The sequence below is a fragment of the Aristolochia californica genome, unplaced genomic scaffold, assembly GCF_029961685.1.
Source record: "Aristolochia californica isolate CCGP_79_NKW_82.1479 unplaced genomic scaffold, dmAriCali1.0.hap1 SCAF_16, whole genome shotgun sequence".
NCBI lineage: Eukaryota > Viridiplantae > Streptophyta > Magnoliopsida > Piperales > Aristolochiaceae > Aristolochia > Aristolochia californica.
In genome coordinates this window covers 20,353,912-20,381,579 of record NW_027181837.1, presented here as the reverse complement: position 1 = coordinate 20,381,579, position 27,668 = coordinate 20,353,912, and the positions used below count along the sequence as shown (strand labels likewise).

At 37.9% G+C, this 27,668-nt stretch overlaps 2 protein-coding genes, 1 long non-coding RNA gene and 1 other non-coding gene across 10 annotated transcripts; 2 read left to right on the top strand and 2 right to left on the bottom strand.

Annotated features, from left to right (window-relative positions):
- Positions 1 to 277: 277 nt before the first annotated feature.
- Positions 278 to 475, bottom strand: LOC137954045 (U2 spliceosomal RNA). Its single transcript, XR_011112478.1, has one exon. It is a non-coding gene; the product is annotated as a U2 spliceosomal RNA (small nuclear RNA).
- Positions 476 to 554: 79 nt separating this feature from the next.
- LOC137953302 (uncharacterized) lies at positions 555 to 4,719 on the top strand. 4 transcript variants are annotated; one of them, XR_011112365.1, is made up of 5 exons: positions 555 to 771; positions 1,078 to 2,969; positions 3,782 to 3,968; positions 4,063 to 4,165; positions 4,332 to 4,719. It is a non-coding gene; the product is annotated as an uncharacterized lncRNA (long non-coding RNA). The 4 variants fall into 4 exon arrangements; XR_011112363.1 differs by having other exon boundaries at positions 555 to 2,320; positions 2,402 to 2,969; XR_011112364.1 differs by having other exon boundaries at positions 555 to 2,528; positions 2,816 to 2,969.
- A 4,555-nt stretch (positions 4,720 to 9,274) lies between these two features.
- LOC137953965 (NAC domain-containing protein 21/22-like) lies at positions 9,275 to 11,759 on the top strand. Its single transcript, XM_068801542.1, has 3 exons — positions 9,275 to 9,458; positions 10,610 to 10,887; positions 11,181 to 11,759. Exons 1-3 carry the CDS (start codon positions 9,275 to 9,277, stop codon positions 11,655 to 11,657), a joined length of 939 nt encoding a protein of 312 aa, XP_068657643.1. The 3' UTR covers positions 11,658 to 11,759.
- A 6,784-nt stretch (positions 11,760 to 18,543) lies between these two features.
- On the bottom strand, positions 18,544 to 26,409 carry LOC137953585 (DNA repair protein recA homolog 1, chloroplastic-like). Of its 4 annotated transcripts, none has more exons than XM_068801024.1 (13): positions 25,982 to 26,409; positions 25,718 to 25,809; positions 25,534 to 25,609; positions 22,476 to 22,538; positions 22,264 to 22,396; positions 21,057 to 21,142; positions 20,764 to 20,889; positions 20,577 to 20,681; positions 20,414 to 20,470; positions 19,872 to 19,934; positions 19,694 to 19,770; positions 18,922 to 18,994; positions 18,544 to 18,805 (listed from the first exon to the last, which is right to left on the bottom strand). In XM_068801024.1, exons 1-13 carry the CDS (start codon positions 26,180 to 26,182, stop codon positions 18,701 to 18,703), a joined length of 1,257 nt encoding a protein of 418 aa, XP_068657125.1. In that variant the 5' UTR covers positions 26,183 to 26,409; the 3' UTR covers positions 18,544 to 18,700. The 4 variants fall into 4 exon arrangements, with proteins under 4 accessions (XP_068657125.1, XP_068657123.1, XP_068657126.1 ...); XM_068801022.1 differs by having other exon boundaries at positions 19,872 to 19,951; positions 20,419 to 20,470; XM_068801025.1 differs by having other exon boundaries at positions 22,267 to 22,396.
- Between the last annotated feature and the right edge of the window lie 1,259 nt (positions 26,410 to 27,668).

Genomic DNA, 27,668 nt, shown 5'->3' with positions numbered 1-27,668 from the left:
CTACTCCCTTCTCCTTCTCCCAACCCCAACCCACCTGCCCGGCAAAGCCATGGGAGATTTAGCGTGAATTCCTGATAATTATTTTTATTAATATTTTATAGCTCAGACTTGTGTCCTGAGACCTTGAAAATTAGAGGGTCAAAATTCGTAGTTTATCTTGTATCCGATATCTCATGCAAATCGACTTGATTAGGAGTTTTTATCACACGACCTGGTTTCATCCAGCCCTATTCACACAGTAGAGTCTTGAACACTAAAAACGTTTCATTTGGTTTGGTTAGGGTGCGCCAGGCCCGAGCAGTAGTGCAACGCAAGGGCAACGCTCGAGGACCCCCGATAGCAAGCTAACGGTAGTGGGACCTCCCCCACAAGAAATTAATTTAATATCATGTGATCCGATGGACCACGTATCAGATATTAAACTGATAAGAACAGATACTACACTTGATCTTAGCCAAAAGGCCGAGAAAGGTATGCTTTAAACTACACATGAGATTTCTTTATATAACAACCTACCTCATGAGATGTCCTCGTTTTCTCTCCATGTGGGACTATACAGGATTGATCAATCCTCTGGTCTCGCAGTCACGGCTTAGCTACTCTCCCCCATCTCCCTGAAGAAGAACTTCACTTCCAGACATTTCTGAAAAAGTTCTCTCTTGGCCGCCTGTGCAGGATAGGTTGTGGGAATCCATTGGAAGGAATGGATAGATTGTTGGCGGGCAGGTGCCTGTCGAATATCTCCTCAAAATTCCTTGTGGATTTGTTCAGGTAGGAATCACTCTTCCTCTGATGATCAGCATACCCAGCATATGGCAATTTATTCTGCCTGAATTGTTAATTCTTGCATTTATTCATTTTAACGGTACTCTGCCGTCTAGTTTTAGTTTTCTTTTGCAGTTTAAGGCATTACCAATTTACGACTAGAGACATTTCAATCATCGCGTTGAAGGACTAAAATGGATTTTTCATAGAGTTAATGCAATGAATGTTGTTTTCATTTGAGAGTATCTGCCCACTATAGTATTTATATTTGATTAATTTTCATGTTAGCATTATTGGCCTGCTTCGCTTCAGGAATTTGTCCGGACAATAAAATCTCTTGTTCTTCCTTGAGAACCAGAGCAGTTGCAGATGGTACAAACCGGTGGGTAACATATTGAAATCCGAATATTGTTGCTTTCTTCATGTTTCTGTGTTTTAATTGTGTCAGAATGTGAAATGGCTTCATTCATCTTGTCAAAATATGAGTATCTATAGTATTTCAACTGAGTACAGTATGTGTTTGTGCGTTGTAACTCGGGTCTAATGCAAAGAAGATAAAAGGAAAAGCTTTACATGCAGCATTCTTGTGCTAATTATGTTTTTGTTTTTAAGCATATGGCCTCAATGGGTACCGGGACAGGTCCCATTATATGCAGATTTTCTTCATGCTGCAGTTCGAGGACCATGATGGCCATGGTGACCTTGCACTAAAAAGAATATTGCAGCTGTGTCCTAAACCATCTTGCCAATGCCTTTCAAATTGACAGTTTGGATACATTTCCGTGTACACTTTCCATCTGTCACATTAACAGCAATAGAAGTTTTAAGATTCTTCAGGATCAGCTCATTTCAATAGGTGTGTACTGATCCTCTATCAATGTATGCAGTAGACCTTATCTCTCTATGCTTTTCATGCTTTTATTTGCTGTCCTACAAGCTGCTTTATTTGTAATAAATAGAGGAAGGAATACATGCAGCCTTTTGAAACCGTATCTCTAGCAGATGTTCCCTGATCTGCAAGTGGCATCACTTGTTACTGTTATCACTCAAGGATGAATTCGAAGAGGCAACAAGAAGTAGGTTTTTGATCTATCATATGCTGAAACTTTTATTTCGCTTCAGAAATTAGATAGATAGAGAGTTTCAACAGAACAAAAGCAATTGTGCTTGCATTTTTTTCTGGAAACAGCCAACATTCTGGCTGCAGTTGTTAGTGCTTTTGCAAAAGTTGTTGGTGCTCAGTCAATAATTGATGTTGGTGCTGGTCAGGTGTGTCTTTCTTTTTTTCCAGATAGTTTTATGCTTCAATGGTTTTATTTTTTCCTCTCCTCTGCTGGTAATATTTGAGCATCCACTTTTAGTAGCTAACTGTCAAAGCTTTTACCAATATCCTCCCACGTAACTAAATTAGGGTTATCTTGCTCAAGTACTATACTTCGAGTACCAGCTCCCAGTAATTGCTATAGATGCATCGTCTCACCATGGAAGTGTCATAACTGCACATGCTGAGAGAATCAAAAGCATTATGCAGATAACATGTGTAAATCTCAAAATGGCAAGCTCATAATTCTCTTACTTTTTCTCTTATATTTTGGTCATCTTTCTTCAATAAGTTCAACAGCATATACTGTAACAGGAAGCAAACATTTGCATGTGCCTCAAACAGTAACCTGCCGTGTTCTTTCAAGTGATACTCTGAAAGCCCTGACTGGCATCTTGTTGTCTGAAGAGAGCTGAACCATTAAGGGAGGTTGACAAGAAAGGTGTGGAAACACTTTTTTCTGATGGTTCAAATTTGTACAATAGGAGCAGCTCTGTATCTTCAGTGGTTCTTGCTTGGCTTCATGCTTGTGGAGATCTTTCTGTGACCATGATTAGGTTAATGCTAAAATTAAAGATTTATGTTTTCAGGGCTTTATTGTGATGCCTGCTGAGTAGAATAGGGCTATGATCAATCACAAGTCTTTTTTTGTTTTTATGTGATGAGATTTTTTATTATCCATTTTTTCATCCTAATATCTCACATATCTGACATTTTTGGATTGCAAAGGAGCTAAATCACTGATTAGCCTTGGCTGCTGTAAAACTTGTTGTCATAAGAGTGCTCTGAAAATAGAGAACACGAACGTGGCTTCCTCCTGACTAATGGTGCTAAATCATCTGACATGTCAATTGGAAAAAATGCATGTGATCTTGCTTGTCAGGTGAAATCTTCTTTCCTTGTTTTTATCATTGTTATCACCAACATGTAGATGGAATTAGTGAGGAAAGATTTGAAGAAATGTAACCTAAAAGTCCATATAGCTAACTCCTGATAGCTGTAGATAATGTTTTTAAGTTATCAATGGTTTTATTAACTTGGATCTGGACATTAGTGACTCGTGTCATCATTTAATATCTGAAATGATACACTTGAATTATCGTTCTAGCCCTTAAAACACCTAATAGGCCCTAATATATCTCATGCTTCATCATTTAATATCAGAAAAGAACTTGAATTATCGTTCTAGCCCTTAAAACACCTAATAGGCCCTAATATATCTCATGCTTCATCATTTAATATCAGAAAAGAACTTGAATTATCATTCTAGCCCTTGAAACACCTTATAGGCCCTAATATATCTGATGCTTCATCATTTAATATCTGAAAAGATGCACTTGAATTATCGTTCTAGCCCTTTAAACACCTAATATGCCCTAATATATCTCATGCTAAACTTGTTGAAGGATTTAGGTTCTTGCAGAATTTTTTAGGTGCTATGGTTTCCCCATTGTTAAACTGTCTATTTTATCAGCAAAGAAATTGAAAAACACAGGTTTTTCCTCAACCATGTTAAATTTTGTTGAGTGGAAGGGCCAATAGAAAGTAAGATATGATATTGAATATTAAAGACAGAAGACCCTCTTTCTCAAATCTGGTTTGCCATAGATGAAAAGGTAATGACCATTTCAGAAATAGAAAAAAAAAAAAGATAGTGATATCAATTCTCAACTTGATATTGTGTAACTTTACCAGAGTGCTGAGAGATGGTGAAGCTTCAGAAAAGATGCAGCTCAGCAGAACTTTAAAGTACATGCTTTCCATGCTGCTTTTCCGATGGTATCTGTGTTTTTCTTGACAAGTTTCTTCATCTTCTGTTCCTCTGTGAAATCTGAGAGAATTGGATTTGTCCAGTAAGAGGACAGCTATATGCTCAGAACAGGTTCCTATGCTACTATCATTAATTGAACAGTCATGTGTTTAGTTTGACCACACCTGTAAGACTGCTTTATGAAAACGTGAAAACTATTCTGCAGCTAGAGATGAGAATCCAACTGTAGTGCTTTTGAGCAATTTTGCCTTGGCCTCGAACCTCCAGAGCATATTCTTACAATATGGAAGGAAGCTCAACCTTTTTCTGTATGTACCCGACTCTAATTCCATTTTTTAAATATTGGTGTGGTGCTTTCATGAGATTTTAGTTTGACACTGCTAGATCCATTTAAGTTGAAGGCTTCTGGTTATCCGAAGGAAGCATGTCTTCCAAGTTTTTGAGTGGCTGACTCTTAAAAGTGGATCCTTGCAGGAGCTTGTGGAGCCTTACTGGTCACTAAGAGCTGCTATGGGACCTGTTCTTGAAACCCTAATTTTTCTTGATAAATTATTCTTCCTTCAGGAACAAGGAACCTCATTAGGAGCAGCAATGATACCCCTATTTGATCCAAAATTATCCCCTTGAAATGTGGCCATCATCACTCATAAAAGCTCGGTTAGAGAGATGTAATCCTATCTCTTGATTTCGAGCAGACCCACAACTAGAACTGTCCCAAATCGTCAGTTGTTTGAACCATTTATTCTTGTTAAATCCTTACACAGTGGAGTGAAAATAATTTTGTTTTAGTTGTACTAATCCTTCCAGTTATTAAACGTTGTATCCTAGAATACCAATTGTAATCTTTATCAGGATAAAAAGGGCCGTGAAACCTAGTTTTTTGCTGATAGTTATATTTTTTATGCTCAACCATTCGATGGAACTCAAGCAGAGGTTGCTCAAGTTAGAACTGATTCTAAAAGTTTCTGCATCAAACTCAGAATGAAATTCTGAGGTTTAAGGGAAATTTAACATTTGCGTAGGCTGTTAATGAATCTGGATGATTAATGATAAATTACCCGAAGTTGAAGTGTTAAATTTGAAATTTCATTCTGGGCAGAAACTGAAGGGGCAGGAGATGTGAATTGGCTAGGGCCTCCAATAGTCAGGGAAATTAAATTTCTAACCTGAGTTGTTATGTATCCGGGCAGTTAGTTTGAGTTTGGGTTGGGATATCTCAAATTTTAAGGATTTCGTGATCAGACAATCTTGACTCCAGTAGAAAAATCCAGCTTGAGTTGTTTTTACTTAGGTCGAAACTGAATGAGTGTAAACTGGGTTCGTCTGTTTTCCGCCACCTCCGCCTGCTATCACCGTTTCAACAACCCTTTTTAACACGATTATGCTCCCTACAGTGCCACCTGTGGCCTCCAGGCCCTCCATTGTTATCAGTTTTGGTATACATACCAGAAAGTAGCTCCTAAATAGACAACCGACATAATTGACCTTCGCTACTCAACAATCCTGTCTCAGTCAATGTATTCCAACCCACTTTGGGTCTTTCAATTGAGCAAAAGGGATAAACCCAGTAAAAGAAGATCTCCTCAATCTGTCTGAAAGAAACAAGCAGGAACATGAACCCTCTCTCATTTCACAGGTGGCATCGAGGGCATTCAACCAGGGAAAGCTGATGATATCTTGATCAGCATCAATGCCCAGGAGTTGCGTGTTCGGAGCTCTGATTGTTAGTGAGTGTTCTTCACATAACACAAATTGGCTTTGATCTACCTATCAATGGCTCACAGTTTAAAAGTGTCTTTTGAATTCCTTGAACCATATAATAAAATAACACTGTAATCTACAATAAGAACCCATTTGAGTAAAGCCGCCTTTAGGGGGATTCGAATAAAACATGAATTGATTCCTTCCAATCTAAATTTATTAAGGAAGAAGCTAAACCTGTTGTACTTAAAAATGAAAGCAAGTTGCAAAAAAACTGGGTTGACTTTGCCCTGTTTTTAATGTTTCATATTCTTATGCATAGCAGTTTCTTAGAGCTTGTGTGCAGTTTACATAAATTTCCATCTAAGGAAGGAAGGATTGGTCTTTCTCCGTCTCCTCTTCTGCTAGCTGATCTTCTGTTTATTTTTTAAGTATTTGAGTAATAGGAGAGGTTAGGATGAAGAAAGACCAAACAATGTTGTTGTACAACAGTCATAGATAATAGCTCTCATCCAATATGGGTAGAAAGGTGCTAAAACAGAATATGTTATGCAGAAATGTAAAACAAGTGTAGATGTTCAATGATTGACCACGCAAAATAACAAGCTTTGGAATGGAAAATGACTGTAATTTGTGTTCTTGTCATCGATTGATGTCGCCGTAGATCCAATTGTATTAGACTTCCCTCTGACCACAAAACATGCTTATCTTTCAAACACAGAGAAGATCCAGTTGTCAAATAATTCTGAAAAGACCTAAAAATCATTTCAAAGATGAAATAATTGCACTGCCAGCTGAAATGGGACATTTCACTAGTAGTTGATATGTCATAGTAAATTTTAAATTGTCTGTAACTGGCAGCAGCAGTTTGACAAACAGGGGAGATTAGGTACTATTTAAATTTGCACAGAAACGACTTCCTACTAAAACATAATTTAAGCATCTGCTTGATTGCCTATGGACACACCAAAATGCAGCTATTAAATCAATTCAGTCCCATAAACTAGGAATTCGTTAAACACCACAGAGGAAAATAACTAAAAAAGCCTCTCCCAAGCCTTACCAATGGAGAAAGAAACTGTGATAAAATAATGCCTTCTTCAATGGAGAAACCAGTCCAGTCAAATGGGATCTCCTCAGTTCAACTGTTGTCCTTTGATGTTTTTTGGTTTTAACCGAAGTCGATCACCCCCTAGCATGAAATATTAATGAAGGTATCCAAAATTTGATAATTCTGATTCTAAACTCAAGTTAATTGTGTTTATTCCTTCACCTAAAATCCATTAAACCCTGTAAGGAGGAGATTGATAGTTTCCATGATCACAGATAACATCTGTCTTGTCTTGGAAAAACACAGTATTTATTGGTGAACTTTAATATCAAATGACCAAACACTAGTTCATAATTTGGGCTTTCTCCATATTCAAGAGGATAGCCAAAGGTCCTAACTGTAGTCTACCAAATAAAGTACAGTAAGTCTTTGTTTATTAGGATGGAATGAGAATGACAGTCCTGTTTATAACTTTAGATTCATGTGGTTACCTAACTACTTTGACCTTGTTCCTATAGAGAGCACATATCAAACCCAGAAAAAAAAAAACAAAAAAATCAAACGTGCACCACCTTGTGTATATTTAAGCAAGGACTGGATGGGACTGAAGTTGAAAGGTTGACTCGGCCTTTTTCCTGGCTCCTCCCCAAACCCATTACTGGTGTCAATCCAAGAAGAAAAGATGATGACAAAGAAGCCAATCCCATTTTGTGAGCACCAGAATCTCAAAATATCTTAACAGGAGAACAGCTATCTTTCACCTTAAATTCAAAATTAACAAATCAGAAAAAAAAAAAAAAAATTGATACCAAAATCTATGCTCAACTAGGATTTTTAAGTGATAAAACAAACCCAGCTTGATGACCCTAGACCATAATTAGCTGTGATACTACATAGTGAAACTTACTGCAGACTAGTTGAAGTATTGAAGATTCTTAGGCAAGGTTAGGTAGTTTATGACTCTAGGTACACCTAAGTTTATCCAAGAGTATTTCTACATATTTGTGGAATAATGTGAGAGAATATTGTGTTCCAGAGCTTTGAATAAAAGAATAATCTTTTAGGGTTTCATAATGGGGATGATTGGTGAGGATTGAATTGAAAACTTGTCCGCGTCTCTCAAGTGAAGAAGATGACATTAGTGAAGGTGACAAGAGGCAGATCAGATCATCCACCAATACAAAACGGACACACACCAAACTGGTCCTAATCTTATGTCATGGCCTAACTTCATGGGCACAGGTAAGCCAAGTTCTACGATGTCGTCCTCAACCGGGGACCCCGTTACGCCACAGTGGTCGACACCTGTCTTCCTCCGGTGCCATAAGCCAGAGATTTCCCACAAACCCCGAGCAATGTGACAAAACCCACCTATCAGATAAAGGAACCGATAGAGACCAAATTGGGAATGGAAAATATCTAAAAGAAAGGCGAAATTATGACGAGTTGAAAGATGAGAAACAATGCTCATAAAGGAAAACTGATAAGCAAGAAAGGCGAAATTATGACGAGTTGAAAGATGAGAAACAATGCTCATAAAGGAAAACTGATAAGCATTCGGATTGAAAATTCTTACATGACTGGAGCAATGTGGATTACAAAATACAAGCAGAGGTTTCCCCGTTGATCTTACTTTCACCGATCCGGAAACATCCGCCTTGTGTTCATGGCCCTTGGTCAAAGAAAATGAAACCTCTCTTTTACCACTTTTTGTCCTCTTCTGCTATGATTAACCCTACCCTCCCCAAACAAGGCTCCTCTCAAATCTGAAAATCCTTCTCCGTCGAGCTACCCGTTCCAGAACCGGGGTCCCCTTCTCCGGAAATCCGACGAGTCGCCATCATCGTGCCAGTCCACGGGCTCGTGTAGTCCTGTGCGATACGGCAAATTGACACGTTGCTTCAGCTATCGAGGGTGGTGATGAACGGAGGCCCAGTAGAGCTTGACTTTGACTGATCTTGCACGGGCGCTTGGCGATGGAAGAGGGTCAGTTGTCACGGCGCCACCGTGGCACGCCGATCAGTTTGGCTCGCGCATGTACGTTTTTCGTGTGGATGGCTCGTCCACGTCAGCCAAAAAAATAACCGTGCGGAACGACGTAGACCCATGTGGGCCCACTGTAGACCTTTTCCCCGCCGGCGGTGCCAACTCTGCGTAAAAACTGAAAGAACGCGCAGAGGAGGTTCCACGTCAGCGGAAAAGTGTGCCCCATCAGATAGTGCCACGTATGTAGTGCGAGAGGAGGGAGAAGGCGTGAATTCTCGCTTCTCTCTTCCTTCCTCCCATTTGTTGCCGGACTTCAGTTGACTTCCTCGCCACTGTTTTCTTTATAAATACCTCTTCTCGGCCTGTCGCCCAAAAATCTCAATCTCTATCTCTTCTTTCTCGCTTTCGTCTTCGTCTTTGTTTGCTTTTGTCCTTCAGTTACTCCCCTGTTGCGGAGCTGGATGTTACCTGGTTCTGGCTCTGTTTCCTGGGGAGCTGATCCGTTTTTTCTTATCATATTTGGGGATGTGAAGTAGATTAATAGAGCGTATATATTTCTGTTAGTTTTGGTGCATCTACCACTACCTGCCGATCGATTCTCACTTCTCAGGTCTCGATTTCTTATTTCTTTTTCTCGAGGTCGTTTGTATTTACTGGTTTCGTTGGCATGTCCGGGAAGATGAGCTTCTTGAGCTCGATGGAGGCTAGGCTTCCGCCGGGATTCAGGTTTCATCCGAGAGACGAAGAACTCGTGTGCGATTACTTGGCAAAGAAAGTGGCGGGAAATGGCGGCTGGAGTTCGTACAATTCTCCGATGATGATTGAAGTGGATTTGAACAAGATTGAGCCTTGGGACCTACCAGGTAAGAAGTTATGATTAGCACAGATCCTACATCTGACTCTCTTTCTCTGTTTATGTTTCTTTTATTATTTGCTTACCGATGATAAATCGTTAGTGGCGAAGATGAGTGCGAATCCAATGCGTTTAGTCTTTGGAAGGTGAAGAGTTAATTAACAAAGGAACCGTGAATCGTTTCGGAGATATTCAAATATGATATCAGATGCTAGGAGGATGATAGGTTTGAGTCGACAAAATGTACCTTTCTTTCATGAACGGCGTACATCTTTGAGTCTCAGGCTTTCAGCTCTATCAGACCTATAATCTCAATACGTATCTTCTTTTGATTTTTATTAAGTAATTAAAAAACTAAGGAAAGATCCTAAAGGAATTAAGCAAATAAAAAATCTCACCTTCTTCAGATTTTTTTTTTTCTGAAATTTTCTAGATCTATTTAACCTTTTCTAGACAAATTCGAAAGTAATGGAGAAGATGGAAAGAAAAACTTTAGAAGATACAGAAAACATGATGGGGGCAACTCGAAACACGGAGACCTTCAGTGTGTTCTACTAACGTCATAACCAACTACACCAGGACACCATTGGTTGTTTCGGCTCCTGGCATACCTTACCAAACCTAGTAAACTTTGAACTAGAGAACAAGTTTATACTGATAAATAATTTAGAGATGACATTTTTGTTTGCTAAAACCACTCGTGGGTAAGAAATTTCCACGTCGGTGCATCTCCTCCAGATACCGAATACGTAATAGGTAATCCAACTAATGGAGTTCTCTTTAGGGTTTGTCTCATACAGACTGAAGCCACGTAGAGAGAGGAAAAGAACAAAAAAGAGAGAATAACTATGAAATCGTATAGCAATCATACTGACGCGAATACAGTTGGAGACGATCGCCTTCGACATGGACAGCCTCAGGTGTATGCTTTCCTTCGTGGGTGGGTCTCCTTTCGACATCTCTCATATTATTCTTTACCTTAATTAACAACATTCACCGTGGATGGTGCCCGACTCTTGTGCGGCATTCCACTATTGTTTGATGGTTACTAGTCGTATTTTCATGATGGAGTTTCCGTTTTCACCTTATCGGGAATTTTCAGCTCTGGGTAATCGATTCTTTGTTTTTAGTGATTAATAATCTTAAGCTTTTGTTGGTCAGAAATGGCGAAGGTGGGAGGAAAGGAGTGGTACTTCTTCAGCTTACGTGATCGGAAGTATGCCACCGGGTTGCGGACCAACCGGGCGACGGTTTCGGGGTACTGGAAGGCCACTGGGAAAGACCGGCAGGTGATCGACGTCCGGAAAGGGACACTAGTGGGGATGAGGAAGACGCTGGTTTTCTACCAAGGGAGGGCTCCCAAGGGGAGGAAAACCGATTGGGTCATGCATGAGTTTCGGCTTGAGGGTCCCAATGATCCTCCCACGGTCACCTTCAAGGTGAGAAGAACCGGTTGTTCTTTTTAACAGAAATTTTGTAATTTGTCTTACGTGAATCTTTTCAAGTTAAATGAACTGAAGTTGTTACAAACGAGACGCATGCATGTCTATAAAAACTACTAATACTCTTTACGAAAATCATGTCTAATGTTAATTAATTTTTTTTATGAATGGCTAGGTAGCCCTTGAGTACTGACGAAAAGTAACAAGATACAAGAGTAAAGAGAGTTCCTTTCAAAATATTCTTCTTCAAAAAAGAGAAGCTCATTTTTGTTTTCTTTTGTGGTGAGCAGGATGACTGGGCACTGTGTAGAGTCTTCTACAAGAACAGAGGAATTTCTACCAAACCAAGCCAAGAGAACTCTTACGATGACACAGGCTCTTCCTCCTCTCTCCCACCTTTATCAGATGCCTTCCTCACATTTGACCAAACTCCTCTAAATCTAGAGGGGTTTGAGCAAGTGCCCTGCTTCTCCAATATTACCCAGAACAACTCAGCCCCAAGCCTCCCACAACTCCCTCATCTGGAACCCTCAAAGGGCTTTCCTCATTTGGGATCCATACCTGACTTTGACACCTATTACAACCCACTCTCTTGCGATAAAAAGGTCATCAAAGCCGTTCTGGACCACTTGAGCAAGATGGAAAGCGGCCAAAAGATGATAGAGCTGCCCACAGGCTTAGCTGATGGAGTAAACCTAGATAACTATTTGCCTGACATGGGAGTGGGAGTGGGGTTTGGATTACCATCTATGTGGAATCAGTACTGAGATACAATGGAGGAAGATATCAAAATCAGTAGGGAGTTTCCACTTTCTAGAGGTGTTTTTATGTACATATTTATGAATATATTTAGTTTTTCTTCCTACCAACCTACCCAAGTTGCATAAAAAGATGTGTTTTTGACATGTAGAAGAACTGTGTCATGTGTGAAATCAATTTTAAAACAAGTCATAATTCTCTCAATAATTTGATGATAATTTCTGTTCATCTGTTTTCTGATGTTGACAAAAAAACATATCCAAATACTCTAATCCAGGCTTTCACCTACCATGATTTATATACCTAGGGAAATATTTATACTGGCTGATATTTTCTTTGATTTTCTGTGCCTGTGAGTGAAGCCCTCTCTCTCTCTCTCTCTCTCTCGAATTAAACAGAAATAAATTACTAAACAAGAAGATTGGTCAACCAGCCAAAAGATTCTCACCGGTCCAAAAGAAGACAATAGAGTTTATCTATTTCTGTGATTAGCCAAAGTCAGGACACAGCTGTATCGGTTACTAGAATATATATATATAAGCTGATACACACCTAGTTAGCCTTTCTACAATTCGATACATAATAGTAGAGATATGGTCAAGCTTGTCTAATGCTACTTGCCATGAAACATGGATTTTTCACATAAATTTGGGTCAGGTTGCAAGACTAGACCCTGCATCTAACTTTGTTTGTTTAGCTGTTTTATTTATATTTTTTTGGTGGATTATAAATCATAAGATCATAGACCAGACCCATATTTTTGTTCATTCTAACACTTAATCGAAAATTTTATTACAATTCTCTAATCTTAAGTCCCCCTTAATGTTGACACAATTGTCTTCTTCTAGATGTCTTCTTATGTATTATTGGTCTTAACCACCACATAAAAATAGAAGTAAAAAGGTGGCAATTGATCGAGGGGTCCCAAAGAACTTAACAACTTTGATACGGTAGATTTGGGCTCATCATCGGTGGAACCCTCCACTCCCTTTTTTCTTGATTATTCAACTCCTTTATCTATAAACCTCCCCCCTTGAATATGCTCACATGAAAGCAACTGTAGGAGAAAATTGAAGCCATTAGTTAGGGGAAGTAACATCCTCACAAATATTAAATCTTCATTCATATAGATAGATATAATAGTTAGGTTTCAAGGGTTGAACCAGAAAAGGTTTTAGAATCTCATTTTTCTTTTAAATTGAGTGAGTGGGATTCTTGAAAGTAACAGTCTGCCAAACTTCATAAAACACATATCCAAACCTATTCCTTTTTCTCTTCAGAAAAATGGATTTCTGGGTGCAAACATGCAGAAAGCAGATTGCATCTCTGAGTAGTTTATCGATAAAAATGGAATGGTAGCTTCTGTTGAGGAGACTTATTTTCAATGAAGAGGGAGTTTTGCTCTTGTCTCTGTGCATACAACACTGGGGACTGAGGCAATGCATGATGCAGGTGTTTAGTTAAAAAAGGGTTTTCTTAATCCAGTGCTGACTTTGAAATAGACCCAGCTTTTAGAATACTTAGAAAATGGAGTTTCTAAAGCATATGACCTCTTGAGTTGCTCATCTTCTGCTGCTTAATGATTCTGGTTGTTGGTCTGGTGGGTCACTCAGCCTAAGGAAATGTTTCTTCTCTCTCCATGTCAACATTGTTCAGATCTGGTTTATTGCTTTTTAAGTGTTAAGCATGGGGGAGAATCCCGGTAAATTAATTGTAGAGATCAATATTCTTTTTGAAGAGGGTCCAGATTGAAATGATAATTGGTAACAGCCAAACCAATAACAACAAAATCTCCCACGTTAAATCCACTTCCAAGCCAAAGTATGAGTTTCATTATTGACCTTTTTTAGGATTTGTAAACAAGAAAAGTCGTTGAAGAATATACTTCCTCTAGAGAGTTAGACCAAAATGAGTTGGTAAAATGTTATAAATCAGTCCATTTCACTTGGAGAATTTATATTCTAGCTTTTGATTATAAGTGAGAGAAAGTGAACAAGGATTGATTCGCGGAGAAATAGTTTAAGGGCCTATTAATGCTTGAGAAATACATATTTAGAAAATTTGGACTAAAACGAATGGTTCAAAAGATAGATAGGAGAAGGTGTCACATAACCTAGAGAATTTGAGTTCTTTATTTTGAGCATAAATGAAAGAAAGTAAATAAATCATAAAAGAAAGGTTATAATTGTTCATGCATTCACTTTTTGTTGTAGTTTCTATATATTTATACTAATGCAAAAAAAAAAAAAAAAAAAAAAAAAAAAACACTATCTACAATATGTAGAATACCATATAATTGTCGTCTCTGTGATCATAAAAAATAAAATGATGAAAAAATCATTTTTTCTTTGACAATTTTCTCATTAAAAAACTTCAATTGAAAAATAAATTCCCTTTAGCTAATTGTCTTGAGTTTGTTCCAACCTTTACAAATTGAAAGTTATCTTTAGTCAAAGGTTTCTATCCATCATTAGTCTCAAGCACCACCAGATGACTTCCTTATCTTCCACCATTGCCCCGATGATTTACCAAGGCACTTGAGCCTAACTAGTTTCTATGCCAGTCCACCAGTTCACCTATCCAAAGTGAAATCTCTCTTGACCAAGTATTCTCTTTTGGCACTACTTCCCTTTTGGTCCCTTATCCACTAGGCAAGGTATTCCACCTTAACTCAAGTCCTACTAACACACTAGAACTAGCCAACCTCTCAAGTTCTAGTTCAAACTATATCTCAGTTCACAAGTTTTCTCCATATAGTCTTGCTAGGATTTCTTTTCTCATGTCCCTAGTCCTACTAGAAGTCCCTCTCTTCCATTGACTAGAGTCCCAACCCAACCAAATAACCCTCATGTGTGCCAACACTCTCTTTAGAGTCCCATTGGCTCCTACTTGCTAAAAATAGCAAGTTTCCACCTTCCTTCTAGCACTAGAACTAGCCAATCTCTCAAGTCCCAATCCAACCCTAGCCTACCCCTTTAGTCCGACTTTATCTCAATTCACAAGTCTTCTCCATTATCTAGCCCATTCAAGTCCTAGTCTAGCTAGGATTACCTTTCTCATGTCTCTAATCCCATTAGAAGTCCTTCTCTTCCATTCACTAGAGTCACAACCCAACCAAATAACTCTCATGTGGGACAACTCCTTCTAGAGTCTCTTAAGTTTCCACCTTCCTTCCTCCTTCTCCATTGTCATGCCAACACATATAAACCTATTTTGCCCATATCCCTATGCCAAAGCAATTATCTGTACTTCCCTAATTCATTACAAGTCTCTCTCTTCAATTCTATCAATCCTAAACCAACTCTACTTCCCTAACATAGTCCCCTTCGCCTATAAGACCTCCAATGCCTATATAAATCTATTTAAGCTCCTATAATTTCGCATCTTCACATACGTTTCTTTATTAATCTCTTTGGAGCCTAGCTAACCCTAGTCAAGACTCTCCTATCTTATACCCAACCCTAATAGAGCTCTCCACTAGTAAACACAACCCTTAACCTAGCCCAGTTGGGTCTTATTAGCCAACCAATTCATCCCTCTGACTCCCCTCTACTCAACTGAGTCAAACAACCTAATTATCAAATCAACTTATCTTCCTAGCCCCCAATTCACATCAAAATTATCCCCTCTATCACATGCAACACGTCCTAAAGATCCTCATCTATCTAACTAAGGCCATTGAACCATTGCATGAGAAGAAGAATTATAACAATCAGTGGAGATGTAAGCGACTAAAATTCTTATTCAACTGATATGCAAAGTACTTTCTTCCAAGAGCCACTTTCTCTTCTTTATCATTATTGGAAGATAAGATCAAGCCCAAATGACCAAGGAATGCCTACATATGTAAGATTATTATAAGATGGGCCACATGACCAAGGAAGGCCCATAAGATGGGTCCAAGCCCATAAAAAGTAGGACCCACAATGATTACCAAGAGCTGGCATCCTTATCACATCAGTAGGAAGATCAAAAAGGACTCATAAAAGTATCTTTATCTTAGGGTCACGACCAAGAAGAGTTTTAGTTTGAGTTATATTTGTCTTTTATCAATATTGAGTTACCTCATTATGTTGGGACTTACCTTAAGTGTTAGAGTTTTGGTGTAATTGGGACAAGGGTAGATTTATTGTAATTGGACTTTACTACCTTCCTCTATTATAAATAGAGGTTCATGTACTCTGATTATAGCAAGTTATTGATGTCAATGAAGTATTTCACTTTTCCATAAATTCAACAATCATCACCTTGCTCCTTCCACATTCCCACACATGCCAAGGAGTAGGTGTTCCCCCAGAGCCTTGATTATAACCAAGCATCCAAAATTGAGTAGACACATCATAGTCTTCCAACCCTAAAAATGCCCCAACTTTTTTGGTTACCTTATTTATACTTAGATAAGATGGCTATCAAAGTGATTGCATTAGAGGAGCTTTGGGCCCTTATTGAGGTCACCTAAAACCAAATTGAGGGTGAAATAGTGAGCATCACTCAATGTATGGATGAGCCATGCCACACTTTAATGGCCAGTTTTGTACCATAAGTAAGATGCAAGAGAAATCCTATCAAAATAACCCCCTTTTGGTAGACATGATGCAAAAGCTCGTAAGGTTTCTTGAGAAGGGTAAAGCTCCAACTGATACTAAAGGAAGTTCCTCTCAAGTATAAGAGATTTCTCGCCACCAACCTCCATTGAACTAGAGGCACCTCGATTACCTAACAACTCAAAGCTAGTCAAGGCAACATTCCAAGAGCCCAATAAGGGTAGATTTCTCGAAGTTCAATGGAGCTATGGGAGAAGATCTAAACAATTGAATTTATTGTGAAGAGAAGTTATTCTAGTATCTAAACATAGATCGACCTCACAAGGTAATCCTTGCTTTCTTTCACTTTAACAGAGATGCAAGACATTGGTTTAAATATTGGGAAGGCTCGTTGTACAGACTTGTGTGGCAAGAACTAAGAAGGCACTTCATGCTCGCTTTAATCCAATTGAATAAATATGACAATCATCATTTTAAAGCAGACTAATATATTAACATACTACTAGGAAGAATTCAAGAAGTTGGCTACCAAAATAAATTTATGGCCAAGAATTCATTAGTAGGAAGCTTCATGAGCAGCTTCAAGGATGAGATAGCATCTGAGATGCAGATATTTGCACCTCGAGCGCTTTTCTAGGCAATTGGTTTTGTAATAATGTGAGAAGAGCAATTGAAAAAGGCCTAAAGAAGTGGCAAACCCATGTAAATCTATACTTTTAGGTCTTACAAGGATAAACCTATAGGGGGTGAATAGATTTATCAAATTCTATAGCTAATTTTACATTATACTTCAAGTAAATGTAATCCAATCACACAAGTACTAAAATAATTAAATCAATCACAATGACAAGGTGATTTCCAGTGGTCCATAACCCACTCTATGGATTACTAATCCACTTACAAGGTGTTTATACCTCAAAGTTAATTCACTAAGTTTCGCAATCAAATGAAATCTATAACAAATCTAATTAAAGCACCCATTTACACTTGGGATTTATGTTCAACAACAACAAGGCACACATGCCTAAACCCACACAGGGATTTTCAACTACCAATCAATTTATCCAAACTTATTTGATATAAATAAAAGGATTGATTGCTTTATAATTGTAGTAAAAAAAGCCCTATAACTAGGCAAATGTTACAATAATTAAAGCACAAAATGAATACCGCCAGTCCTAGGTGATTCTAATCTTAGTAATGTCAACTAAAATTAAATCTCAAATAAGTTATATGTGAACAAGAGATGAAAACTCAATAATCAGAGTCGAGTCTAATATGAATTCTTATCTAAAACTGTAAACTCAACTCAATCAATTGATTTCAACATATAAAGAGGAAGTTCAAAACTAAAAACATTCTAGGCCCAATCAATAAATTTATAAGTAAGAAAACAAATGTACTTAGATTTTTCGAAAATCACTCGGTTGGCCATTTCTCTTAAATTCACAAATCTCAGACTGATTTTGATGCATGAGAGAGCTTGAAAATGCCTTGATTGTCTACTATAGACTGCACCTGAGTTAGAAATCTGAATAGGCAATGGAACTGGCATGGTTTCTAGTTTCAACATGAAGAGTATGTTCACCCTTGTTCTACTAGACATGCCATGGCATATACAAGGTCACACCTTCAAAGACACTCTATACTTGATGCCTCACTTGAGCCATCAAGCAATCTTAGGCACTCGACGATTCCAAAACTTTGGTGATATCATCTGTAATGCCAATTGAAGTAAAACTCTTCTATGTTAGTCCGAGCAGTTGTTCCTTAACCTAGCCCAAATGATCCCTATTAGTCAACCAATGCTTCCTTCTCACTCTTATCTATACAACCGAGCCATAAAGCCTATCTCAATTTTCACTTAAGTGATCTATTTAAAGGAAAGGGTTCGAGTTTTCGGCCCTAATGTGTGCCTATTTGACACACACTTCTTCTCCCTCTTGTTTCTCCTTCTTTTCTCCTTCTATCTCTTCTATTCTTGCAACTTTTCATAGTATCAAAACAATGAAATGCGAGACCTGGGAGCCCTATTCAGCCTTCTTCTTGCTCTTTACAGACCTGCGGCCTCTACTTCAGGGATTTCACAAATTTTTCACATCTAAGTAAAGGTTTTCAATTTTTTATCATAGCCACTTGGTTGATGGCCTGTGTTATCATTTGAGCAGTTTCTATGCTTGGTTGTGCCCCTAGAGGACTTTTACTTGCCTTGACCTAAATCTGGTCAATCCTATACTTGAGCAGACTAGCCCAGGTGTTTTTGTATGCAAAATTGCGTAAATTGAAATTTGACTTGTTATTTTGTATGCACAATACTCAAACCAGTAAACTGGTAAGACCGAGAGATTCGAATAAAAATTCTATGAAGAACTTGATATAAATAATAAACTACAACAGCAGCAATCAAGATCATTCATGGTTGCTGTATCTACATGTATAATCTCACTCAACCCAACCAATTCTCCCAAATCTTACGGGTGGAAGACCTGCCCATGTTTTTATTACTATCATGTTTCCTCGTAGACCTGCTCAACCGGAAGGGCCGACCATTGCCCAAGAGCAGCTACTGGGTTTGCTTGGCCTGCGTCCCCTGTCATAACAGATCGGACCACCTGTAAAACAACATTCTCTTAGACCCACCTTCCTCGTATCAATCCTAATAACAGTTTAGATCAGCAAAAGAGCTTCATTGGTCCATTGTTTATATTCACGAGCAGAAATGATTTACCTTCTCTATTTCACTGCAAAGGGGAGGATTTTCTCTCAAACACTGTAATGCTTTATCTCTGCCTTGTCCCAACCTATAACCAGAACCCAGAAAAACAGAAGACTGAAGGGTATGGTAAAAGAATTAAATAAAATCGGAAACAAAGAAAATAAGGTAATCCTGCTACTACATGAGCTCTAGTCATAAAGCATCCAGTGTTTCCTCAACATGGGATTGGTTACAGAGCATATATAGCTCAAATGAAAAAGTACAGAATGAAGAAATGAAGAAAAAAAATGAACATCAAGAACCAGCCAGTGCTCCATTATCGGTCAAAAACTTGATCTCCAGTATAACATTCTTGGTTTTCAATGTTTGAAGCACTGAATACCTTCAAATAACTACTAAAAAACCTCTCATAATAATTTTGAGGTTTTAGATGGCATCATCTCAAGATGATAGATGACTATGAAACATTGACACAGGACAATTGCAAGTACACGGGAATATCTTCTGTGAACCTTATGTGTCAAGTACATTACATTTTGATTCTATAATACCTTTTTTTTTCTTTTACTGGTAGAAAGCAAAGTGTAGCTTCCATAAGATTTGTATCAGAAGAATCCACCAAAGCAACCTGATCTATAAACTATAAATTTTACCCAGGCTGCCTCAGAGGTTCACAAGGCTAAAAATTCGCCGACAATTTACAAATCGATAAGTGAATTGTTGGATGTCATACCACTACTTAAAAATGATGGAAAAGTATAAAGTGAAATGTTAAGGGACAAACCTATGATCTCCATAGCTATACCACGAACCCTTCTTTGCTACAACGTCCATTAATTCAGCACAGTCCAAGACGCAGCCCTGCAAAGCAAATAATGTGATATTCAAGCTTTCTGAAAAAACTACGATAATAACGTATGTGTAGTTTTACAAAAGAGAGAATAATTATATACTGCACTTACAAGTTTACTAACTCCTTCCCCAAATATAATCTCCATCTCAGCTTGTTTGTAAGGCCTTGATACCTGCAGTAGAAAAATATCTAACAGTAGAAACTTGAGCAAAACAAAAAAGTTGTGGCTAAACCATGGAGTTCACTAGCTTCGGCATAAAATAATGAGTATGGGCCCAGTTCCAAAACCTAGCCTAAAATCACAAATTACACCATAATCTATTCAATTTGATTGTTTACATATCCATGGAAACTGCTATTGCACAGCACATTTCAAAGTAATCCAGAGGATTTTCTAGAACACATGATGAAATCCAAATAATTTTATGACACATTCGTTTCACTCAAATTACTGTGATAATGGTTGAGAGCCAGACTCTTTGACCTCTGAAACCTCATAACAAGTACTGGTGCAAAGTAATTTATCCCACTTGAGGACAAGAAAGTGTAATGAAAATGAGGCCAGAAACTAATGTGAGTACAAAAAGGTAGGTCATATAAAATTAGGCTCCAACAGGTTTTATGATGAAAAAAAAAAAGAAGCCAATATACCTTACTTTTCTGCACTCGCACACGAACCTTGAGCCCAATATCTTCATCTCCTTTAACCTATAAAAGTAAAAAAATCAACTCATAATCTCCACTAAGAAATTTTCAGAGTCCAAGATAATATTAAAGAACCGTGCTTGCAAGCAAAAGAATAAGTTAGCCTTACAGATTTTATCTTCCCAATTGAACGTATCTCCAGCCGAAGTGACGCAAAGAATTTCAGAGCAATACCTCCACTGGTAACTTCAGGGTTCCCGTAAAATACACCAATCTAGTAATATTGAATATAAGAAACAGTTACTTCCTTGATTGTGAGAAAATATACAAGGGAAAGCAAAGGGAAAAGAAAGTACCTTGTATCTAATTTGGTTCAAGAAAATGAGAGTGCAACCAGCTTTAGAAGCATTTCCTGACATCTTCCGCAATGCCTGACTCATTAGACGAGCTTGCAGACCCATTTGTTGCATTCCAATCTCACCCTATAAAAGAATTCAGTACTAATCAAACGATGTTTGATTGACCAACTGTCTATCCACTGACTGTTAAGGAACCAGTCCATGACAAAGTTATCCTAGCTTGATAGTGAATCATTAAAACTGAAAAGTTTTAAATTATCATAGAGTCAAATTCTTCCCATAAAGCTTACTTCTATTTCAGCCCGAGGAGTGAGAGCTGAGACAGAATCAACACAGATGAGATCTACTGCTCCAGATCTGCACATTCGGTCAGCAGCTGAGAAAGGAGTATGTTAGTTTATACACTTTCCACATGAAAATTTATATTAAGTTCTTTTAATTCCTTATAAACAAGAAAAGCTAAACTAACAATTAAATTTGAGGTGTCATTTAGGGAAGGAAAGTGAAGGTGTTTTGCCAAGACAGAATTATTACTCCCAGATTAAAAAAGAGAATTGTAAACACCCCAAACGTTGCTATTATCAATGAAGAAAATAACCATTCACTGACTCAGTGCTGAAATTGGAACAACAACAACTAGGAGGCATCTGCTTTTTATCACACAAAAATAAAGCCACAGAGCATCTCCATGAATCTATGATGAGAGTGATACCTGACCATGTATCTGAAAAACAGGAATGAAAAAAAGACCTGTCAAACCTAGATAGTACAAGGAGCTCTCCTATTTGAGACTTGCATTAGTAACGAACAAGCACACTCATGATAACAGGTAGGATTTCTATGGGGATAAAATGGTCGAGTGAATAATATATACATCATAAGAACTAAAAATATCAGATCTACGATTAGATATTACAAAAAGAAACCACTAAGATTTTGAGCCAAAAAAAAGTCATTTCGACTGACATGGAAGGTATTTATTTTGGGACAAGAAGGTGCTGCTCGGGTTATAACTTTGTAAATATGTCACTACAACAACTTCATCACACATATTTAAACAACACAAGCTTATCTTCATAATGGTGGCTTTAACCTTTGAATTCCATAATGCAGCAAGGAAACTCATTTACATTAACTTTAGCGTTTTGGGCCATATAAAACAGCAAACCCTATTATTTCAATCAATATTATAGGTTAGTTATCACAAATGCTTCTCCGCTCACAAGGCCAAGTTCCTACTCCAAATTTTAAGAAGGTGAAGTTCAGCAACTAGTCTCAACAGACCATGACTAGGGATCTGAATATGAAAGTCTGAACTTGCTAAAAATAATGATGATGAGCCACCATAATTGCTTAGATGGGGGACAACAAGATTAAAATGTTAACAGAAGTTAAATGAACAAGGTCTACAACTGAACAATGAAAAATAATGAGACTATTTTTTTTAGAATAAATAATGGGCCTATTTTAAATATCTTTAAATGAGAATGAGGCTACTACTTTCCAAAGCCATCTCGCCATTATCAGGTTGGCATACAATGAGGTTTTCCACATCCACCCCCAGTGCCCTTGAATAAGCTGGATCAAAAGCATGCTCTGCATCTACAAGCATGGCATTTCCACCTAATTTCTGCAGAGCCACCATAATAGCTTCCATGTTAAGATTCCTTAGATATTGAGAGAGAAACAAAATAATATGAATACAGCACCTGAACTTCTGCGATTGCATGCAGTGCTAAGGTCGTCTTCCCACTACTTTCTGGACCAAATATCTGACAAGCCAAAGGTTAACCACGATTAATCTCATCACTATTTTCTAACAAGTTCTTGCCATAAATCTACATATTTCAACATTAATAGGTCCCCCAACTTCATTTGGCTGACTGATGTTGAGTTTTTTTTTTAACGATGAATTATATTGAGCCTGAGGACAAAAAGTTAGCTGTTAAGGGGGTGACAATTAGAGATTGACGTCTAGCTCTCTCCTTAGCCAGAAAATCAGTTATATCCATAGCATAAGCTGCAGAAGGCTTTACATAATTCCAACTAATTACAACATTACACAACAATTTTTTGATATCTTGAAAAACATGCCAAGCTCTCCCAAGGAGGATCAGCATTGTCTGAGCAACAGTAAAAACCCGGCTTAGAACACCAGCCCCCACTAATAAGGACTCTTGCATAGTGCCTCAGCCCAAGTAGGAGGCCATCTCAACACTGGTGGAATCATCAAAACCTAGTGGACCAGCATAAGAAAGAAGAACTAATCCAACAGGATGGTGAACACAACAGTGTTAAAGACCCAATTCTGAGGGTATTTCAATGTAATTTTCTTTATTTCCTTGGTTTTTCTTTCAGCCCATTTTAGGGGCATTATTGTCACCTTTACTTTGAGAATTCTATCATAAATATAAGGTTGAGAGGAGGGGCGTCCAATCTGATGCTGTAACCTCCTCATCTTCTCTCATTCTACTTCTCTCTCCCTCTTACATTCTTCTTCTCTTCTCTTCTCTTCCCTTCTCTTCTCTTTTCCTTTCTCTCTTTCATCCCTTCTCCCTATTCACACACAAGAAGAAGCACTCAAAGAGTACTACTGTCATCAAAACTAGAGTTTAACATGGTATTAGAGCAGGGATTTTAGGGTCTTCTAGTTACTACTCGATGCTGTAACCTGCTGTTGAAGCTGCTGTCAAATTGGTTCCTTTTCTCTACTGCATGAGCCCAGATAAGTTTCTAAGTTTCTTTTGTGTTTTTTCTTCCCTTGATTTAAAGCTAAAATTTTGAACTTTAGCTTAGTCCATGTCTTGTTTCTGAACTCCCGTTCTATCTCTGAATCGAAAAGTTCATTAAGTTCATTTCATTGCTGTTCTCAAGGTTACTACTATTTTGCTTTTTGTCATTGCTTATTCATGCAAAAACATGTTTCTTCTACTCCTTTATGATCTTCAGAACCTCCTTTAGCCCATCCATAATTATCTTTGTCCCTGGAATTCGAAAATCAGAAGTTTCGTTTTTGCCACAATTCTATGTATGATCGATCAGTTAGGGTCCTATCATCATTTATAAGCACTAATCGACCATACATTTTAGACCTTCTATGCGGTGTTTTTATTTAAGTTTTTCCAGAAGCACACCTACATTCATTCTCTGTTAGTTTACAGTTGTTTGATTTGAGTCATGGCAAAAGAAATTAAGGCTAATGTATTTGGAAAAAATGCTTTTTGAAAATTATTACTGTCACAGTCAAAGGCCTATCAAACTATTTGAGTTAGTCCCAATATGTTAAAAGGTTTTTTATCACTAGGGATCTTGTTGAGCACTTAAAAAAACTATCACCCACTGGGGATAAACAAGACACAACTTACAAAAAATGGCTCAAAGAAAATACTTTTGTCATCAATTAGTTGGTTAAGGACATGGAGAAACATGTTGCTAATAATTTTTCACTTAGAAACTGCAAAGATTATTTGGGATATATGTGCTAACCTATACTCCAGTTCTATCAGCCTGCAAAAGCTTTATGATGTGTTTTAGACAATGGTTTACACAAAGCAACGGGACAATCTACAAGAATATTTCCCACAATTAAGAGGGTTGATACAAGAGTGGAAGCTTGCCCATCCACTCAACAAATATTTTTGTTCAAGAGCAGCAAAGAGAAGCCTTAGTTGTTACAATTTGCCTTGAAAAGTTAAAGTCATAATCTTGAAATTGCTAAGTCATAGATTAGCTCAATAACCAAGCCCTCATTTAATGATATTTTGCAACAATGCTTCATATTCCGGTAAAAACTTCAAAACCCCCAGTCATACACACAGACTTACCATGTATTCTCAAGGAAGAGAAAATGGTAGTGGTGCCTGAGGCAGAGGCAAAGGAAGCCAAGGCAAAGTTAGAGGTAGGAATGTTGGTAGTACTCCTTCCAAGTCAGACTCACAGCAGAGATAATTATACCCATTGTAGTAGAAATAATCATATAGAAAAGACATGTTGGAAACTTCATGGAGAGTCAGAGTGGGCTACTGCAAATCAAGTTGCAGCCACAAGTGACTAGGGAAGAGGGTATCTTTGAACCCTTCAGAGGTAAGAAAGTTCTCACAGACGAGGACAATGAGGTCATTAAAAAAATCAAAAATATGTTGAACTCTTCTACTACTTCTACAATTGCTACAAGCGGTACGTACTATGTTCTAGTCCTTCTCCTTGGATTATTGATTCAATTGGCTTTAAACACTTGACTAGGAAAATTGGTCACTTATCTTCTTTATCACCCTCTACAAACCTAGTTGTTTCAATTGTTGATGGCTCTCAAACCCCAGTAAAAGGCATTGGATCCTCACATCCTTCACCACCTTTGCCACTCTCAAATGTTTTATTTGTATTCCAATTCCTTTAAGACTTATGTCTATCAGTCAATTAACTAAAAACACTAGGTTGTTGTCTAACTTTTTTTTTCTTCTCGTTCTGTCTTTCAAGACCTATAGACCATGCAGATGATTGGTGGAGGTCATGAGCAAGGAGGTCTCTAAATTTTTGACAATAACATCACTTCCTCTCCCAACATCTTAGACACATTATCTATAGAATTTGCTTCCTCTCCCAAAATCCTTTGTGCAAAAACAAAAAGGGAAACTAACTCTCAAGCAATAAATCAGTTAGCAAAAGAATTGTTACATCCCCTGGTAAAACATCTAGAAACCTGTTCAGCAGGTTGGTATGAGCAACAAAACTGATCGATATACAAAAGTTTTGGTGTTTCACAATTACCTCCACAATTCTCCCTTTGGGAAGACCACCACCCAAAGCCAAGTCTAACGTTAAACACCCACTTGGAAACGTTTCTCTGCAGCATAAACCATATTTGATTAAAGAGAGCAAAACGCAAGAAAAAGACTGACGACATTTATGCTGGGTTGAAAACTATAAAAAGCCAAAAAGAAGAAAAGCATACACTAGAGCTCCACCAGCACTGCCAAGCCTTGTAACGCTACCTTTCCCAAAAGAGTTATTTATGTCATTCATTGCTGCTTCCAACGCTTTTTGCTGGAGGAAGAAATGAAACATGAGCTTCACTTGGAAAACTAGTCATGCTTAATAAGATAAATTAGCATGGTTTTTTAAAGTTAAACAAGATATCCGTTACTACGACAAATCAGTGAAGTTTTGAGTAAAACCAATATTGCGAAACAGGAGGCGGGAATAATGAAAAACTCACTCGGTCGAGATAATGGGTGTCTCTGTCGCTTTGAAGAGACCCGTTGTTCTTCGTTTCGAATTCGCATCGAACCTTGTTTAATTTCGTGGCACATTTAGGCCGGAAACGAAGGAAAGAAGCGGGAAATTCGCGCGGAGGAAGGAGGAAATGAGAAATTCTCGGAGGAAATTGATAGGTTTTCAGAGAACATACAGAATCCATTTCCCGATCAGTAGAGCGACAACGGGAAGGAGGACCCGAGCAAGAGATGCAAAGATAGACAAAAGACTACTGGCAGCAAGAAAATGATGGCAATAAATGAAAGGAAGAAGAGGACTACAACACTTCAATACTGCACTGTAGGAGTCATCTCAGTATTCCCATACAGATAAGTAAGGATTTCGCAGAGTAGGGGAGATATTTTCTGGAAAACTGGGGCAGAGTGCAGAGTTGAGGCGCCGAAGGCAGGTAGAATGGAGGGGAAAGGATGAACTCGAGACTTTTGAAACCTTGAGTCGTCGACGCAGCCACCAGACCTCGCAGTGAATCGTATTTTCGTGATATATTAACAATTCAGACGTAATAAAATTATTGACTATGTTTTAACGGCATTAAGTATTTTTTTGGTTGTATTTTATATGTACTGTTGTAAGTTTTTTATATTAAATAAGTTATTGAGTTATATTTGTATTATTACGATATTTGTGTAGTACGATTGGGTTATGAATTTAAACAAATATAATTGCGTAGTTTAAGAGTGAGAATTTAAACACTTTTAATGTAATAATTGTATTAAGTTTTTGGATATTATAAAAGTAAGTATTTGTGTAAATATTTTTTTTATAAATAAAGTTAATAAATTAATATTATTTTGATATTACTAATAGATATTAAGTTAAAAAATATTTTATAATATTCTTTTTATATAACTATTTCATATTTAGATATTACAAAATTACAATTTGATCACAATTTTAATAATATAAAAGTAAGCATTTGTTTAATTATTATATTTAATATATTTAATTAACTAAGTAATATTAATTTAATTTTCTAAAAGTCAAATATATCAAAATATTTTATTAATAAATAATCTCTTTGTACTTTACACCACACTTCCATTGTGCACGTTAACAAATACAAGTATTTTACACTGTACTTTAAATAGTGCACACTAACATAAACAAGTATTTTACACTGTATTTTACATAGTGCACACTAATACAAACAAGTACTTTACACTGCACTTTACATAATGCACACTAGGGGTAGCTTCGAACCGAGCTAGCTTGCGAGCGGCTCGGTTCGGTTCGATTCGTTATCTATCGAGCTCGAGCTCTGAAATCGGCTTGTTTACCTTAACGAGTCGAGCTCGACCGAAGCTAGGTTCGATTCATCAGCTCGTGAGGCAGCTCGAGGTAAGTTGGGATCAGTATCAGGTCGGGAGCAGGAGTGGGGGGGGGGGAGGATTTTCCTCCCCTCGTCACTGCCAAGCCCCTACCGTCGGCTGTTGTCACCGCCTCTACCGCCGTCGACAGTTATTCGTCGGCCGCCTCTGTGGCTGTCCGTTCGATTTCTTCCTCTCCTTGCCGTCACCTCTATTTCCGTCGCAGCCGTCATCCCCGACGATAGGTCCTCCCCGACACCATAACCCCCTTCCCTCCTCCTCTCGACGAAAAACCAGAACCAGGGGAGAAATAATCTCCCC

What these genes read in the sequence shown, in the direction of transcription:
- LOC137953965 (XM_068801542.1), top strand. Translation starts at nt 9,275, where the DNA reads ATGAGCTTCTTGAGCTCGATGGAGGCTAGGCTTCCGCCGGGATTCAGG. An exon ending in TGAGCCTTGGGACCTACCAG is followed by an intron (nt 9,459 to 10,609) that starts GTAAGAAGTTAT and finishes TTTGTTGGTCAG; the next exon opens with AAATGGCGAAGGTGGGAGGA. An exon ending in CTCCCACGGTCACCTTCAAG is followed by an intron (nt 10,888 to 11,180) that starts GTGAGAAGAACC and finishes TGTGGTGAGCAG; the next exon opens with GATGACTGGGCACTGTGTAG.
- LOC137953585 (XM_068801022.1), bottom strand. Translation starts at nt 26,182, where the DNA reads ATGGATTCTGTATGTTCTCTGAAAACCTATCAATTTCCTCCGAGAATT. An exon ending in CGAGATGGCTTTGGAAAGTA is followed by an intron (nt 21,143 to 22,263) that starts GTAGCCTCATTC and finishes CTCCTTTCTCAG; the next exon opens with CTGCTGACCGAATGTGCAGA. An exon ending in TCGTGTGCGAGTGCAGAAAA is followed by an intron (nt 19,952 to 20,418) that starts GTAAGGTATATT and finishes TTCTACTGTTAG; the next exon opens with ATATTTTTCTACTGCAGGTA.